The sequence below is a fragment of the Saccopteryx bilineata genome, chromosome 1, assembly GCF_036850765.1.
Source record: "Saccopteryx bilineata isolate mSacBil1 chromosome 1, mSacBil1_pri_phased_curated, whole genome shotgun sequence".
In the NCBI taxonomy this organism is placed as follows: Eukaryota; Metazoa; Chordata; class Mammalia; order Chiroptera; family Emballonuridae; genus Saccopteryx; species Saccopteryx bilineata.
The window spans coordinates 380,997,511-381,016,063 of record NC_089490.1 but is presented as its reverse complement, the minus strand read 5'-3'; the positions used below and the strand labels follow the sequence as shown (position 1 = coordinate 381,016,063).

The window sequence follows — 18,553 nt, the reverse complement described above, 5'->3', positions numbered from 1 at the left end:
AAGGTCTGGGAGAAATATTGTTTGGGAGGAACTTGCTCATGGCCTCTCAGCCCTCAACCCAATTTCTACCTCTACAGCAAAATAAGGCAAGAAGATGCTACTTTGCCTCATTTTCCCATATTTTCCTGAGGGGTGCAAAGAAAGGAAATGGAGTGTTGATTTCATCCCATAATGATATAGCAATATTTCAAAAAGAAAAAAAAAGACATATTGAAAAACAATGATGCCAGAGGAAAGAACTTTAATTTTCAGCAGAAAAATGAACTACTTTGTCATATTCAGAATGCACGGTCTAATTTTCAACACCTGCAAACAACAAAAACATGTTTCCAGCTTGTTTGGCACAATTATAAGAATTCCATAACCGATGTTGGATTTCTGATCCACCGGTTATAAGGGGATGTGTTCGCTTATTTCTGCACATGTATCAGAGCACGGAAGCATCACAGAAAACTGATGCTCGTCCACGGCTTTCTTTACGGAGGACAAAAGACCAAAGCCCCACAGGTCTCCTCTGTCTAAGTTTTCGCAGGACCAGAGGGCTGCTGGCGCCAGCTGGTCAGGCAGCTGACTGAGGACGATGCAGGTCAGGCAGCTGGCTGAGGATGATGCTGCCCGCTACCCTGTGATCCTCCTGAAGATGCTGCGTTCTCAGTGGATGTGACTGATTAACAACAGGCGTGCCTTGGCTGTTGCCAGTGGCAGCATCTACAGGGAAATAACTGAGCAGGATTCGATATTCAAAAACTTACCTGAAATACATCTCTTACCACTGTGATATCCCCTTCACACAAAAATTTATATATAATTACAAAATTCATAAGACTCCAGCAACCGAGAACATGCCTAGAAACTGAGCATGTGGGTGGGGGGTGGGGATGGTGAAAAAGGTAGTTTTCCTATGATTAATTATTGAAACCATAAAATACGACCTAATTAACTAGCAGAGATAAAAACAATAATAATAGGCAACTGTTATGAGCTGACAGATTACATGCGTTATTAACTCAGCTAATCCTGCAGCTCTGTTATTTCCCATTTTGCAGGCGATGAGCTCTGGCACTGAGAAGGACCCCGTTCAAGGGGCAGAGCCAGCAGTCTGTCTGCAGAGTCCATGATGTCACAATTATAAACTTCTCTTAAATAAGCATTTCCATTACATAGATTATTTACATCTATCAGATCATATATCCAAGCTCAGGGCCAAAAAATGTCACTACGATAGCACATTAGTGTGGTTAGTCAGTGTTAAGTATACTCAAACATTCTATACCCAAAGAAGTGATAATATTTTTAAACTCAATAGGGTTGGTGGAAAAGCTGGCTTTCTGATATATCTATTTACGAGTTCAAAGCCACGCCTGACCGTAACTGCCTAGGACAAGCCTGGCTAGGGGCCTGCCAACAACAAAGGCGAGAAGAGAAAGGTTCAGGTCCCTTAACGTAAAAACCGGCATCTGCCAGACCCACGAGTGTCAGTGAACATATATATCAGTTCAAGTGTAAGATAAAAATCAATTCTGCCTTCAAAGCAACTTAAAATCTGACTGACAATATCAGGCACCGAGGAGGCAGCTCTGCAATTCCTTTGCTAACCCTCTTCACCTCTAATATTTTGCAAAAAACATTTTCTCTCATAAAAATTTTACTGTCGTGGGAACAATTCCTCCAAAACAAGAAGACTCAGAATCTTCAACGCGTTTCTTCAGTGTAAAAGCAAAATGCACAAATGCATATCTATTGGTGCATAACACGGTACCTCATACATAGTGGATTCTCAACAAACACTCGGAGACGGGAAATGAAATTCCTTCATCTCAACTCTTAAACTAAACACCAAGTATCAAGAATTTTCAATATTTACCAACCATGCATTCATGCCCTGTCTTTCTGTATTTAGTTAATAATCGTCAAGTCAAAAGCTATAATCACATAATCTATTACAATATTAAAATGTAAACAATCTATCTGACATCTAATAATTTAATAAGAATAATATTTAATCTGCCACATATATATAAAATTAACAAATGAATTCCTTTCTTGTCATGTAGAAATGGCCAAAATTTTTTTGAACTTTTGGACATTCCCCAAGACCAAAAAGGATATAGGTAAGAAATGCTCTAGTAATCCAGGCCTCTTCTGCACATAGCTTCCAGCTATGATAGTCTATCTCAAGGTTCTTAGTCTTAAATTTTTTTGATAACTCCAAAAACTTTTGTTTATGCAGATTATATCTATCCATATTGACTATATTAGAAATTAAGACAGAATTTTCAAATATTTATTTTTTTAATTCTTTTTTATTAATTTTTTATTCATTTTAGAGAGGAGAGAGAGGGAGGGAGGGAGGGAGAGAAGCGAGGGAGGAGCAGGAAGCATCAACTCCCATTTGTGCCCTGACCAGGCAAATCCGGGGTTTCGAATCGGCGACTTCAGCATTCCAAGTAGACAATTTATCCACTGCGCCACCATAGGTCAGGCTATTTATTTATTTAAAATGCCATTATATGTTAAAATAACTATTTAATGAAAAATCTATTTTCCCAAAACAAAGAGAAAACTGAGAAGTATTATTCTACATATTTAAAATTTTTTATCTGCCTTAAACAAAGAAAGCTAGATTCTATATTTGCTTAAGCATTCAAATTTTGGGATATTCTGTTTCATTTGTAGTAAATAAAAAAAAGAAAATCTAGTCTCACACAGATACATAATTGGAAATGGGAGGAGTACTTTAATAGTCTTTTTATAATTGTGGATATTCTTCTTTGATACCATGAAAGATCTCAAGAAATGATAGTTTTTAAAATAGCTTTAATGTGCAATCTGAAACCATTTCAGTGAATTTTTGACACTGTCATGTTAAAATCCATTGGTCTACCTTACACACTGAATGGTTCTTTCTCCTAAGCATGATTTTGTAACATCATAAATTGGTCATTTGGAAAAAACTGATCCATAGTTTTATACATATCTTTCAAATGTTGACATATTTCATTATACAGTATAAAATCACATTAGTGAACATTAGCAATTTTATCAGAAAATCCTTTAAATATTTAAATTCCCCCGCCACATGTCTGTTCTCAGGAGATCTGGAACAACTTGCCGTCATATATGTGTGATTATGTAATTAATGTTTGATTCTTTCAATAAACTATGAACAGGAACCAGAGCTGTTTTATTCTGCATTGTATTCCAGGTACCAACACAGTTGTTAAATGTTTGTTGAATAAGAATCCCAGGTCATTGACACATTGCATAAAGCTGCTTAAAATCACAGTTAAGGAAAGATTTTTAAAAAGAGAGAAAGAGACGACTGCTGTCTTTGTTAGAACCGGGAGTCGTGGAGAGCTTGAAAATGAATATCAAAAAAAAAAAAAAGAAAGAAAATGAATATCAAGTAAGATTGCTGATCTTTGAGCAGAAACTAGGTGCCCGTTCTCATCCAACACAATCAACCATGGAATAAGGACAGCTACTGGCTGACAGTGTCGGGTGAGACGGTATAATTCTGAGAACTGGACCTCAAAACCTCCCTTTAGCCAACTGAACTCAGCCAGAGAACAGGCTGGGCCATCTGAGGGGAAAATAACACAATAAAGATGACCAGAAGATTCTCCCTATTCTGTTACCCTCAGCATAACTGATACTATTCCAAATAATAATTTTGCGGGATAACAGTCAGGGGTATGACAGTAATTACCCTGATGAGTAATTACCATGTCTCAAATTCAAAGGAGGGAAAAGTAGTTAACTTGATGTCAAATAAACACAGGGCCCCAAACTTTGTGGCAACTGCCACTGCTCAACACCACCGCACAGAGTTGGGTCCTCTGAAAAACTGTGTCCACCAAAATGACAAGCCAGATCCTGGGGAAGAATCAAGTACCTGACACTTTTTTTTTAGAGACATAGAATCAAAGAGGGGGACAGATAGAGACAGACAGACAGGAAGGGAGAGAGATAAGAAGTATCAATTCTTCGTTGCGGTTCCTTAGTTGTTTATTGACTTCTTTCTCATTTGTACCTTGACCAGGGGCTACAGCAAAGCAAGTGACCCCTTGCTCAAGCCAGCGACCCTGTGCTCAACCCGGATGAGCCCACACTCAAGCCAGTGACCTCAGGGTTTCGAACCTGGGTCCTCTGCGTCCCAGTCCTACACTCTATCCACTGCGCCACCGCCTCGTCAGGCAAGTACCTGAATCTTGAAGACAACTATGAAGGCAAATAAGGTGAGCAAATGAAGTCAATGGTAGAAAAAACAGTGTGCAACTCACTCCCTTGTGCCCTAGGCAAATCTGTTGCTTAAACAATAACAACAAAGTCTCATCAGCAAACCTCTCAGCTGCCAAAATTATACAAGCAACTTGCCTAAAATGTCACATTTCCCATCTGACATAAATATTTGCCTTCTGCTCACATTCCTGAAGTGTAATACAAATGAGGCCCAAACTAAAATTCACCCTGGCACAAAGTATTTAATTCTTTTTCCTTCTAAGTGACCTAGGCCATGCATTATGAAAATTGTGAAGCCCTGATGGTCTTTTTGGTAATTGGAATAGATCAATGAAGCCAGGGGTTGCTTTTCAGACTATGCTTTTCACGTTATGTTACATAGGGGAAGGTCTTGACTAGCTCATTCAGGTCCACTGAGACCTGGCTCAGGCCTCAGTAACCTTTTCTACACAAATGCAAGACTGCCCGTTATCTGATGCAAGTTATACTGGTAAGACATTTTTATGCAATTTTTTTAAACTAAAGAAATAGAGCTGATTAAAAAACATTAAAGAGCCTTGGCCGGTTTGCTCAGTGGTAGAGCATCAGCCTGGCGTGCGGGGGACCCGGGTTCGATTCCCAGCCAGGGCACATAGGAGAAGCGCCCATTTGTTTCTCCACCCCCCCTTCCTCTCTGTCTCTCCCTTCCCCTCCCGCAGCCAAGGCTCCATTGGAGCAAAGATGGCCCGGGCGCTGGGGATGGCTCCTTGGTCTCTGCCCCAGGCGCTAGAGTGGCTCTGGTCGCCGCAGAGCGACGCCCCGGAGGGGAAGAGCATCGCCCCTGGTGGGTGGAGCGTCACCCCTGGTGGGCGTGCCGGGTGGATCCCGGTCGGGCGCATGCGGGAGTCTGTCTGACTGTCTCTCCCCGTTTCCAGCTTCAGAAAAATAAAAATAAAAACCATTAAATAACATAACTTGAAAAAATATTTAAGAAAAAACAATGTGAAAAGAATGGAAATGGTTTAAAAGGCTAATTTAAGAGATTGCTATAACCAGAAACACATTTATTGGCTAAGTAGATTTATGTCAGTATATCGATCTTCTCATTACTGGCAGGAGGCAAGAAATTTAAACCATCGGGAAAAAAAATGCCCAACCTGTATGATTTTGTGCCTTCCTATAAAATTAATATTATATTGCAAATGTGCATGCAGATTAGAACTACTTGTCTCCAAGTGTCGTTCACTATGAACTCTGTCAGAATCTGCTGGGAGAGTCGTGGAAAACACAGAGAACTGGATGCCACCAAAGACCTTCTGAATTAGACTCGCCCTTGGGCACAGGACCCAGGAGTGTTCGTTTTTAACACACTCCTCCCCAAGTCACCCAAACCCACAAACAGTGTGCTTGCTCTACAAACCTGGCTCTTGCTAAGTCCTCCGCTCTCCTCAGTCCAGCCGGAGCCCCTCGCTGTTCTTACACAGAAGTTCAGAGCAACCAAGGGTGTGAGAGTTAAGAGAGCCTCTCCCTGGACTATGTGATTCCTTTCCATCTCTGATCTCACTTGACCCACGTAAGGAAGGGGAAAAAATTCCCAAAGTCCTCTCATTAATAGAATACTTGAAAAACAAACCCTTCAACAGAGTAGTGTGATGTTCAGAAGCAGAATATAAATGTTAATTGCTTCCAATTACCAGAGCCCCTCAATTCAGACAACCACAGAAGCCAGAGCAGGAGCTCACACAACTAATTTAGACAGTCACCATCTCCAAACCAACGATACCCGGTCACACTAACTCCTGTCTGATCATACATAAGCTCCCCATCCGATAATAATGACCATCGTTCATGTTTATGACTGCCTGAACACTGTAAGCAACGTGCCAACCACAAACCCTCCGTGGAAACTGCCCCTCCCCTCACATTCACCGTTGACTTGGAAATATTCTTGCATATTAGGAATGAAAGTTGTCAAAGCAAATAACTCTCATTTTGAACACATTTCAAAGGTCCTTTGAGCAAAATAAATAAATAAAGATACCTATCCGTACAGAGAAATGTTAACCAGGAAAGGGAAAAGCCCTCATCTACATAAATGTTAATGAACTAGCATTGAGCCTCTCCCAGCCCAGCCCAGCCCACGTGGGAAAATGCCCCAGAAGAAACACTTACAATATATCCTTAGTCTTTAGTGTTTGAGTTATATAGTTAATAAATATTTATGAATGCAAAGACTTGGATTATATATTATATAATCAATTCTGAAATTTTTATGATTTTTATGATCAATTGGTGTTTTATGTATCATTCCAAAATCATCTCAATTTATAACATGGTGTTTCTAAGAAATTGTGTTTGACCTAAATGACTTGACTTGCAACAAATTACCCAAATATCAGTCACATGGTAAATAAGTGCAGGAGAGAGGGGAACTTTTTTTTTAGCAAGAGTGAGACAGACAGAGACCAAAAGAGAGACAGAAAGGGAGAGAGATGAGAAGCATCAACTCATAGCAGTGGCATCTTAGTTGTTCCTTGATTGCTTCTCATATGTGCCTTGACCAGGGGGCTCCAGAGAAGCCAGTGACCCCTTGCTCAAGCCGGTGACCTTGGGCTCAAGCCAGCAACCATGGGGTCATGTCTATGATCCCACACTCAAGCTAGTGGCCTCAGAGTTACAAGCCTGGGTCCTCAGTATCCCAGGTCAACACTCTATCCACTGTGCCACCACTTGGTCAGGCGGGACATCTTTATTTCATTTAAGCCACAAGACTATATAACCTTCAACAGACTTTGACCTTTCAGCTGAAGTCTTTGTTATTAAAAAAGAAATTGCAGAACTCCAGTTCTCCCTGTCTCAGGGAAGATGGAGGTAAGATTGCCAGGAAAAAAAGAAAAACAAAAAACAGAAAAGCTGCCTGAAGTCTTATTTATAGCTTCTAGATAAAGGTCAAACAGTATAGAAAGGAAACAGAAGGCATAGAAGACATACCCTTGCTCACTTGAGGCTTAATCTCTTCATCCATGTCCAAATCTTTTATTGCTAAGAAATTATCTACCTAGAAAAGGAGTAACATCATTTTTATGCATATTAGACCTAAAAAATACAATTAAGAATCAATGATTCCACTTCCACAACACTCAAGTGAGCAACTGAATCCAATTTTCTCATTAACTTTTGAGTCTCCGCTAAAGGTCTTTGTGTTCACGTTGCTTTCCCAGAGACATCTGAAAGACGCAGTAAATTTGGAAGTTGGCCTGGATTTCATAGGCACCATAGTAAGAACTTTATACTGAAAAGGGAAAAAACCATCTGGGGAGTTTCTGAAAAGGAACTTTGTTCCAGATTCTATCACAGAATATATATCACGACCAAGATGGTCCAAAGCAGTGTCTTTCTGTTGCTGGTGTTGTTTTATTGCTTTTGCTTTTCAAACAAATGATGGTGGTGGGTCTAGCTAATATCATAACAGCATGTTTTTCACTCTAAAGGGACAGAGAGAGGAAAACTAAAGAAATCAGGAGAAAAGGGTTCGTTCAAAAAATCATCCTGCCCCACAAGAAAGGTGAGCAAGGCAAAAAACAAAAAATCAAGTGTTCTCTGTTGCGAACAAATAAAACTGAAAATTCCTTCAAAGGTAAAAATCAGAGCAAATGATCTTTACAGACACAATAGCAATATTTCAGTGAAAAGCTATTCCACATGGAATACTGCTTTCCACCACAAGCTGACAATGAGGCATTTTAGATTAACAAAATGGTAACATTTCAGATATGAACTAATTCATCTTAGGTGAACATCAGAAATAAGAAAATCATTTCACCCCTGGCTCCAAGGAGACCTGGTAAAGTAAAGGCATAATGTCAAAATGCCTTTTATGCTTATGGCCTAAAATATGTACATAACAAAATACATTATGTTGAAAATTTTGATATCATAATTGGAATTCAAAAGACAGCCTGGGTCTTTCTTCTTTCAGCTCTAGTTGCCAGACCATGGCTCTTACATAAGAATTAAAAATGGCAGCTTCCAGTGCTCATCACTACATAACTGCAGTTACTTCCTGGCATCCAAGTGAAACAAAAACTTGTCTTCCGTTGTCGGTTTCAGTACTAAACTGTGAGGACCTGTTATACCGTCATTTCTCTTAATGATACATCCTAAGGAGAACTAGAGCCATGTCTCTCTATCAAAGCCCTCCTTCCATTTATTAAACTTTGAGAAAAAGATATGAACCCAGCCAACCATGGCTATTTTAACATAGGGAAACACCAATTAAAAAGAAAGAGTATAAGGACAAAATCTTCTGAATTCTCCAACGTGTATGAGACAGCAAATGAGTCCGGTGTCTTTTTTTTTTTTTTTTCTTTTACGGTTTTTTGCCATGGAAAAAAAATTAAATCACTCACTTACCTTCACTTCTCCAACCTGTTTCAGATCACCTCAAGAGGACCTGCCAACTTTCTGGCCTCCATCCAGCACTATCTGAAAAATACAGTGAGGACATATTGATGGGGAAATGAAACAACCGAAAAGAAAACAACTCATCGTGTAGCCCTTCAGACAGTAAAACTCTCCTTCCAGTTTTTGTTAATTAGCTGTGTATGATGAGCCAGACTCACTAAATCATAGCAGGTTAGGGGGTAGGTTTCCAGAGGTCTGGCCTCTACTCCTGTCCTCGAGATTCATCCACAGTGTAACCTAAGTAGATTATTTACCCTCAGTTTTTTCAAGTGAAAAATAGAAATGCCCCACCTCATTATCCCACCTCCCATCCCACCCCAGTGAACCTTGGAAGGACAAACTCGAAAATGCTAGTACAACTTTTTCAAGTTATTAGAAAACAACGCCATTGAACAATTCTAGGCCTCTGACAGTCTGGTCAAAGACTCAATAGATAAAATAATTCCTATTAGTAAAGATTGCCAGTAGACGGTGAATTTGCTAGGGAAAAAAAAGTTTTGTCCTACAATCATCTGTCTACATATATAGTTTCTGCTATAAATATAAACACATTTCTAATGCAGATATTTTGTTCCTTGTATAAAACCACAATCCCAAATATAATTCTGTCGACAATATCACAGGGAAGACATGATGAAGTAAAAACCAAAAATTCAAATAGCTTAAAAAGTAGAATATTTGCCATGACTATATCTACTGCCTTGTCTTGATTTAGAAGCAAAACCTGGAAAATCTACCAAAATGTGTTTCATGGCTTATCTAGGGAAAATACAGAAAACAATTGCTCTATTTTTAATAAAGAGAATTAATTTTATAGAGTTTATTTCAACCTAAATAAAATGTAAATTTTGTTTTAAAAATAATAATAAAAAATAAGAACAATTTCCACTTAGATTCCTTGATAGTTAAACACCAGAGCTAAGGAGAACATGACTGTAGTCTATTAAGCTGGAAGATTAGGAAGAAAGAATACAATTTTTATCAAGCAAATAATGAAAAAAACAACAGCTTCCACTTTAAGTTCAAAAGAGATAAATCAAGAACAGGTAAAGGAAACTCCCATTTTATACAGAGAATTTAAAAAGGAATTCTTTTGTTCCAAATAGAGGACAACTTAAAATGTATAAATAATCAAAAAAAATTTGCAGATGGCAAATTCATAAGAGGGTTTTTTTTAACAAAAATTGGGGATAACCAAGTTACTATCATAAACGTGGGTTATTGAAATCATGAAATGTAATAATGATTTTCAATAAAGTATCCCAATGACACTCCTTCTAGAATTTGGAGTCTGAGTTATTGATCCAATAACTATCCAATGTCTCTTATGTTATGGACACTTGTTTTGAATTCATAAAGAATGTTCTTTTCTCATACTGTTTCTCAATGTGTGCTATAGTCTTACCTCCTCTATTTCTGACCACTGTGATGTAGTACGAAGAAAGATGGCTTTATCTCTAAGGTGGTGATGATCATTTGGTTCCTTTTCATGAGCAAACTGCTTTGAAGTAAGTATGTTTTCTGAAGAATTGGTTCCAAACGCTCCTCTTTCAGTCACATTATCCTCTGAAATGATAAATTATGTAGTCTTAGAAAACATCCACCACACCCAGCCCAGTTCATTTTCTGTTGAGAATCTTCCTTCAAAACAAATAACAAAAAACACATATATTTTTCAAAGAAATCTATAAACTTTCTTTATAGATGCTTGAGGCATTAAGCACACTTAACGTTACAAACTTATTTCTAAAAATGCAAGAAAGATAACACTATTTCATTTACTGTACAAAAAATATTTATTAAATGCTTACTATGTACCCAGCATTATTCTCAGACATTCTTAAAAATGCTGATAAAATATAGTATTTGCACAACTCTTTGACATTACCCATCTCAATTTTTTTTCTAAATTTGAAGGGGATTGTTCCTATATGGCAGTAATATATAGGTGATCTTAAAAAATTTGTAAGAGCAAACATTAAAATTTGAAAATTACTCATAATCCTATAAGACAGAAAAGCTTCAACACATATTTTTCAGTGCCTATTTTCTCATCTTTTATCTATGCATCTATATACTTCTAAAAATAAAATGGTATTATACTATATTCAACTTGACAGCAATATTTCTTGCTATATTATTGAATATTTTTCTATGTAATTTTAATGATTATAGAGAATTCTATTGTATAAATGTAACAGTTTATTTAACCAGTCCCTTCTTCTCAACTACTTAAAACTATAAAAAAAAATGAATGCCTTGAATTTAATCTGTGTACATTCATGATTATTTCTTTAGGACAAGGAACAAGTCTAAAATTAATCCTAAATTAAGAAACTGAGAAAATTATGATCTTATGATACCATTATCTGAAGTGTGAAATATAGATTCAGATGACATATAATGACAGGCTTTGGCAATGTTGCATTTGAGGTTCCAGAGGAAACTAAGGGAAAATGTCCTAGAGGCAGCTGCAAATGCCAGCCAAAATGTAGGACAGATGTCACAGCTATAGGTCAATATCTGATAGTCAATTATGCTGGGATAATGGTTTAAGTCAAAAAATTATTTTCAATATGAGTAATAAAAATTACTAAAAGTATTAGTAATAATATTGAAGATAACAATAAGGGCTGACATTTATTGAGTGTCAGACACTCTTTTATGAACATCTCATAAATTGCTCATAAACCTCACAACACCAGAGGAAAGACAGATGTGAACTGATGAAGTAATTTGTTCAAGGTAAATAACAGAGTGGGGATTTGAATCCAGGTCTCCTGACTACACCATCCTCTTACCACTGTGCTGTGCCACTTAGAATCATACTGCAAGTGGAGGGAAGGGGTCCTTAGAGAATAGAAGGAATAAATGGATAAAAGATTTTTAAAAATCCCTAAAAAAAAAAGGAGACAAGGAAGAAAAGTTGACAATAGTTCAAAATAAATAAATAAATAAAGGATGCATGGTACACCCCAAAACTAGAACTCTTTGGCTGCAGTTCAACTGACTGCTGTGAACATATAAAATACAGGAATCTCTGTCAGTGATCACTAAAAGAGTGATAAAGGATTCAGAAGAGGCCACATGGCAGAAATCAAGGTATTGTGAGGTTGGGGAGCAGTTTCATCCCTTTACAATATTCTACTATGTAAAGGTCCCAAAGACACAGGGACTGTGTAACTTGTGAACTCCTTAGGCAAGTATCTAACAGAGAGGAGTATGGGATAGCCTAATCCAGCAAGTGGCCGTGTGTGCTCTTGAGCTGTTAGCTGCATGGCACCAGACTCGGTGACACCCTTGCAGTTGTAATGACCTGTAGCATTCCAGTCAGGATCCCACGTTTGCTTCTGAATACCCATCATTGATAGAATTAAAACTTGCAGGGATGTCTAAAGGACATTAACACAGAAATACTGTTGGGAAGCAGAGGTAAGATAACTTACAATAAACCAGACAAGGAAAACACAAATACTGAATTTCTCACTATGTATTAATACATAACAAGCTCAGGCCAGCTCTCTCTACTGCCTCCTGCACTAGCACCCGTGACTTCTAACTAGCTACTACTGGGACGGTAACCCTGGCCTTTGGCCTCAGCTAATCTGTAGAAACTCTGATGTGAACCATTACCCTTGGCTGCTCAGGTTGCAAGGGCTGAGGGTGCTGAGTTTGTAAGGTAATGGGAAGGCTGCTCAGGGTATTGCTGAGCTGTTATACCTTACACTTAGGTACAATCAGTGGTATAGTATGTATTCATACCAAGGCTAGGAAAAATCAGATATGGGAGGAAGAAATAGTCTTAGGACTTATCCTCCCTGACTTCTTCTTCTTTTCCAGCCACGAAGATGTCCTAAATCACTGCTAGGGCAAAGATAAGCAGTGGTAGCAGGGCAGAGTGAGACGAGCTTGAGAGTGTTAGAAGAGAAGTTATCAGAGAAATGAAAGGTTTCCTCAAATTTCCTCAAAGTTAGAAGCAAGACTTCCTGTGGTCACATGCCTTATTCAGTGTGCTGCTCTAATAAGAAGTGGAATTGTTTGAGTTCTCCTTGCTTATCGTTCAAGTCCTGAACAACCTAAATCCAGTATTTACTAAGAAAGTACTATGTACCTTGCACAACACCACTGTAATAGTCTATTGACTTGAATTCTTGAAAAGCATTTAGTCAAACAGATGTTCCATAAAGACAAGTTCTATTTGTTCTCATATTAAGCAATGCACTCCTCCACCATTTGCAATAACATAACCAGGTTACTTGACAGATAGCCAGATGAACCTCTTTCGAAAGAAACAGCAAAATATATATAATGCAGGCCCTGCTTCTGATGCAGATATTGAACTCTTGGTAGGGACTCAGATCTAATAAAATTTCTTGTTCATGTTTTTTAAAAGTCCTTTTGGAAACATAAAGCTTTCATTTTTTAAATACCATGTGGACAAAAAAGGAGTGCTGTAATAAACTGTAAATTCCTAACTGGGCAGATCACGGTGGGCAGTCCTGGCCAGACCTATAACTTCATTAGTGAAAAGTGTTTAAGCCAGCCTGTCCATTGTTCTTGTGCACTTAGGTTAACACACCTTTAAAATGCCAGAAGTGATACCCCTCGAAGGGGTGACCTCCCTCAGAGGCCTCATAATCACAACTATCCTGTGAGTCACTCCCTGCCTTGCTTTCTCCCACCTTCATGTAATCTTCCTTATGTTCCCTCAATTCCAAATGCATGAAAGAAATCACAAACTGTCACTCTCCTCTTCCCCTGAGCATGTGAGATCTTGCTTCCCAGCAATGGTCATCAGTTTGGCTCAAATAAATTCTTATAAAAATTCTTGACAGGTGTGAATGTTCTTGAATCAACAACCAGAGGATTTGGGAAAGAACTTGTTCTCTCTCTGATTGTACCTAAGTGTAAGGCTCCTTCCTAAACCTCACATGAATACATACTATACCACTGATTGTACCTAAGTGTAAGGTATAATCAGTACCTTACACTTCCTACACCTCACATGAATACATACTATACCGCTCCAAGACCCAGGAGTGCTTCTTCTAAGGCTCTTCTCATTTTCATGAGAAACAACAAATAATAAATCTCTTGGCAGAATGAGGTAAGAAAGAAGTTCTTTTTCAATATGATAATGTCAGAATGAATCCAAAGGGGCCTAAGCCTGATCAGAGAGCCAGATGCTGCCTCCCAGAGTTACCCTGGTGACCACCCAAGCGTGCCACCAAGTGTTCCTTTCTTCTTGTTTCTGTTTTTCATCAGTCCTTTTCCACTCTTCCATCTTATCCCTAATGTGTCTTGTTTTGCAATATATGCCAGATATAGTACATTTTAGAAATCTAACAGCAATATTTCAGAGAACAAATAGGTTATTGAGACAAAAAAGAGCATTTCTTTGGGCATTTCTGAGCCAAAACATCACTACAGATAAAACAAAGTTTTTTTTCCTAAAGGTTTTTAAAGGTTTTATTATTCTGAACCAGTGGACTTAATATTTTTTTTTTTTTTGGACTTAACATTTTTTTGATACCAAGTAGACAAGCTTCCCACAGATCTCCCTTACGAGGCCACCAGCTATCCCTACAACGTCTCATTTCAGGCCAAAGAAAAAGGTTACACTCCTTGAAAAGGATGCAACTACTGTTGCCTTGATATAAATTAAATACCAATCACCTATTGATTATATAGCTTCCAGATGAAAATGATCACTTTCAGAAAAGTCTCCTTTGAAAGAAACCTTTTTTTCTGTATTTTTCTGAAGCTGGAAACGGGGAGAGACAGTCAGACAGACTCCCGCATGCGCCCCACCAGGATCCACCCGGCACGCCCACCAGGGGCGACGCTCTGCCCACCAGGGGGCGATGCTCTGCCCCTCCGGGGGGGTCGCTCTTCTGTAACCAGAGCCACTCTAGCACCTGGGGCAGAGGCCAAGAAGCCATCCCCAGCACCCAGGCCATCTTTGCTCCAATGGAGCCTTGGCTGCGGGAGGGGAAGAGAGAGACAGAGAGGTGAGGGGGGGGTGGAGAAGCAAATGGGCGCTTCTCCTATGTGCCCTGGCCGGGAATCGAGCCCAGGTCCCCCCCACACCAGGCTGACTGGTTGGCTCAGCGGTAGAGCGTCTCTTTCCCTCCCGCAGCCAAGGCTCCATTGGAGCAAAGATGGCCCGGGCGCTGGGGATGGCTCCTTGGCCTCTGCCCCAGGCGCTAGAGTGGCTCTGGTCCCAGCAGAGCGACGCCCCGGAGGGGCAGAGCGTACGTAGCCCCTGGTGGGCGTGCTGGGTGGATCCCGGTCGGGCGCATGCGGGAGTCTGTCCGACTGTCTCTCCCCGTTTCCAGCTTCAGAAAAATACAAAACAAAAAAAAATTCAAATTCATCCACACAAAAGCCAAACTCCTGTCCACGTGCTGAGAAGCATCGCCGCAGCTGCAGGAGAGTGTTCACAGGTATGCACCTTCATCATCAAAATTCACGACCGGAGCCTATCAGCAACCTCCGAGGGCCTGCTCTTCTGCACCAGGGTCAAGAGCAGTATAAATCAAGAGCGTGTTCTCAGTCCAGAAGCGATATCGAATACATTACTAGGAGGAACAAAAATTTCACTGGAGGAAATTCCCTGCAATGCTGGTCAGTTGCAAAAAGCCTTCTACAAAGAGAACAGGGGGATAAACAATAACCCGTGTAACAAGTTTGGGAACTCTGAAAGTCATGGGGTAAATTTCACATTATACGCCTAGCCCAGAGCAACTTTTCCCTGGCAAATATGTCTGCTCTGGATTTTTCTCCAGCCAAACTATTTCGCTCAACTGCTTCTTGATCACATGCTACTTGGTATCTGGCCTCCCCTGGAGCGACAGTAGTTAGAATTAAATAAGCAATTTTAAAACCAATCAATCATAGATCAGAATAGATCCAGAGAAGCTAACTTCAGCAGACAAATGTTTTTGTCTAAATTCCCTTTGCAGAGCTCTGAATTCCAACTGTTTCATGCTCCTCATTGAGGGGGCCCAGGGAGGAGAGGATTACCTCAGCGAGCCCGTCCAGAGTAATGGCGCTTTCCCTGAGGCCGGACGGTAATTGATGCATTATTCACAGTCATAGCTCTCAAGCTGCCAAAACACAAAGCACAGCCTTGCCTCCTCCCCAAAAAACAAAACAAAAGAAAACAAAAACCTGTGTCAAAAGCCCAAGATGTCCAGTGTTCGGCACATACAGGGAGAAAAATATGAAGAGTGTAAAGTTGCAGAAAGTTTATTTTCAGGAAAAAAATCTCAGTGGTAGTTGAGTTAGGCAACTCATGTAATCCAAAAGTTATATTCTGGGCATCAGCGACATGCAAGGCAACAAGCAGGGTAAGACCCAGTGCTGCCCTCACAGAATTCACAAACTAGGACAGTGAACCAGGTACGCAAGCCACCAAGACAGAAGCAGCTAAAGCAGACGACATGAGGGAGGTACAAAGTTAAGAGAACAGTAAAACGACAGCTGGTTTGGGAAGTCACAAAAGGCTTCTCACAGGAATGAGCTGGGCTTTGAAACACAGCTACATGTTCAACAGATGGTCTTTGTGAGGAGCTCTCCCGCAGAGGGAAACTTGCATGAGCGGAGCCCTCCAGGTGGGAAGCGCAGTGCCTGAGGAAGAGTCCCCAGGTAAGTATTGCAGGAAGACTGGAGGAACATCTGGTGACACATGGATGGGGGAGGGGGGTATGTGAAAGGCCTAATGAAAACTCTGTACTTCACCCTTGGGAATCACAGAGCTGTGCACTAGGATGAGACGGGCAGAGTGCAGCAGAGTGGTTCAGATACCAGAGGTGGAAAGTACATAGCTACTATCATAACGAGGTGAGAAGTAAAGGGAGCCTCAGCGATAGATTGAAGATAAAAAAGAGTTCACAAAGTCAGTTCTTTCGTGTTCTGAAATAAAAAATGAAGATATTATCACCAAGTGGGTATGTCCCTTCCCTCTAGATATCTCAGGATATTAACCTTATCTTTCCACTGCAATCCGTACTATTCTTTTGGCTAATTCAGCATGCCCTGGAATCTAGGTTATCTAGGGCCTAGATAATCTCTTTTCTTAATAATCTCTGTGACGGTGGAAGTAGATAATACAGCATGTTTGCAACATGTCAAATGGGTTACAGCTTGGTGCAAAGAGGCCACACGTATCACCCCATAAGATAAACGCCTTCCCAATTGATACGATCAAGGCCACAGAAGGGAAGTGGCCCAGAGAGGGAGCAGAAGCAGCATATTTCAGCGCAGAACCCTTAAGCTTCCAGAATCCCCAACAGAGCAATAGCCGATGCGATACTGTCTACATCAAGTGAGATCCTGCTGCATCCAAAAAGTCCACTTCTCTTTGTATCACAGACCTTATCTACTCAACACTTTCAAGTCTACACACAAATGATTTACTTTCTTAAGAGGAAATATTTACAACAAACAGGACCCTCCTAGTTCTTGAGCCAAATCCAGAGTCACAAGGCCATATGCTCACCCAGTGAAGAACTCAAGGTGAGGACTTCAGTGTCCACAAACCGTACCTCTGCCACACCACAGCTTTACTGAGATATAATTTATAAACTTCTCTCATTTAAGTGTACAAGTCTCTGATTTTTAGTAAACATAGAGTTGTGCAACCATCACAATTAAGTTTTTAGATCTATTTTGTTACCCCAAAAAGTGCTCATTTGTAGTCACTCCCCATTCCTACCTCCAGTTGCAGGTGAAAGCACTAATCTATTTTTCATAGCTCCAGATTTGCCTTTTCCAGACTTTCTGTAGAAATGGAATCACACAGCATGTGGTCTTTAGTATCTGACTTCTTTACTTAGCATAACATCTTTGAGGTTCATCCATGTTGTAGCACGTATTAGGTGTTCACTCTGTTTTAGTGTCGAGAGTTATTTCATTATTTGAATAGACTATGTTTTGTTTTTCCATTCACTAGTTAATGGACATTTGGATTATTTCCACATTCTGTACCCCCTGATTTGAATACTGAATCTGATCCAAGGACCACTATCACTAATTGAATTCCACAGGGTGTCACAATAGGATGAAATCAAAACAAAGGACTAGTGTTTCAACTTCCTTCCAACCCCAGACAATAAAAGAAATGCATATTTTAACTGAAGCTACAACTCTCTGATCCCCTATCTCCTCAGAATTGTCAGAGCCTTAGAATCAGACCGCTCTCTTTTACATGGCCCTGTTTTCTTCGAATTTATCTGAAATTGCCCTTTTTAATTTTTCATTGTTTATCTCTTCACACTAAAATGTAAGCCTAGGTCCCTAGGAGAACAAAGACCTCTCCATCAGGAACTTACTCACAGTTCCTGAAAGGGAAAACGTTTTTTCTCCATTCCAAAGGCTGGAACACAGATTGATACTCAACTCTTTAACTAGTGAGCTCACTGTGCACTTAACACCACACTAGGCTAGAAGACCAGAAGAAGAGTTAAGAAATTGGTAAGACATAACCTCTGCCTATAAGAAACAATCTATTCCTTTAAATTTTTTACAACCTCAAACACATAATGTTTTGCCTATGTCTCAGCCAATATTTCTATGTCTGTGTTTTTTTCTTTTTCAGGACAATTACTATTGTCTAACAAAGGTATTTTTCTAATGTATCATATTTAGTTTTGTTGTCTGTCTACCCCTTATAAGATGCAAGTTCCCTAAGGGTAATGATTTTTGTCTCTTCTATTCACATATGTGAATAGCATTTGGCATATAGTAGGTGATCAATAGACATTTATTGAATAAATGAGGATATAGAATATAGCATCATTTACAGTAACTCAAAATTAGAAATAACTGTCCAATAAAAAAAGGATGGTTACTTAAATTATGGCAT

General features: G+C 39.6%; 1 protein-coding gene across 1 annotated transcript in view; it reads right to left on the bottom strand.

The window, feature by feature from the left end:
- The window catches only part of IFTAP (intraflagellar transport associated protein), a 56,675-nt gene that overhangs the window by 8,942 nt on the left and 29,180 nt on the right, over positions 1 to 18,553 (bottom strand). The window contains 3 exon segments of the mRNA XM_066251300.1: positions 7,213 to 7,279; positions 8,635 to 8,706; positions 10,091 to 10,251. Coding sequence (XP_066107397.1) covers positions 7,213 to 7,279; positions 8,635 to 8,706; positions 10,091 to 10,251 — 300 coding nt within the window.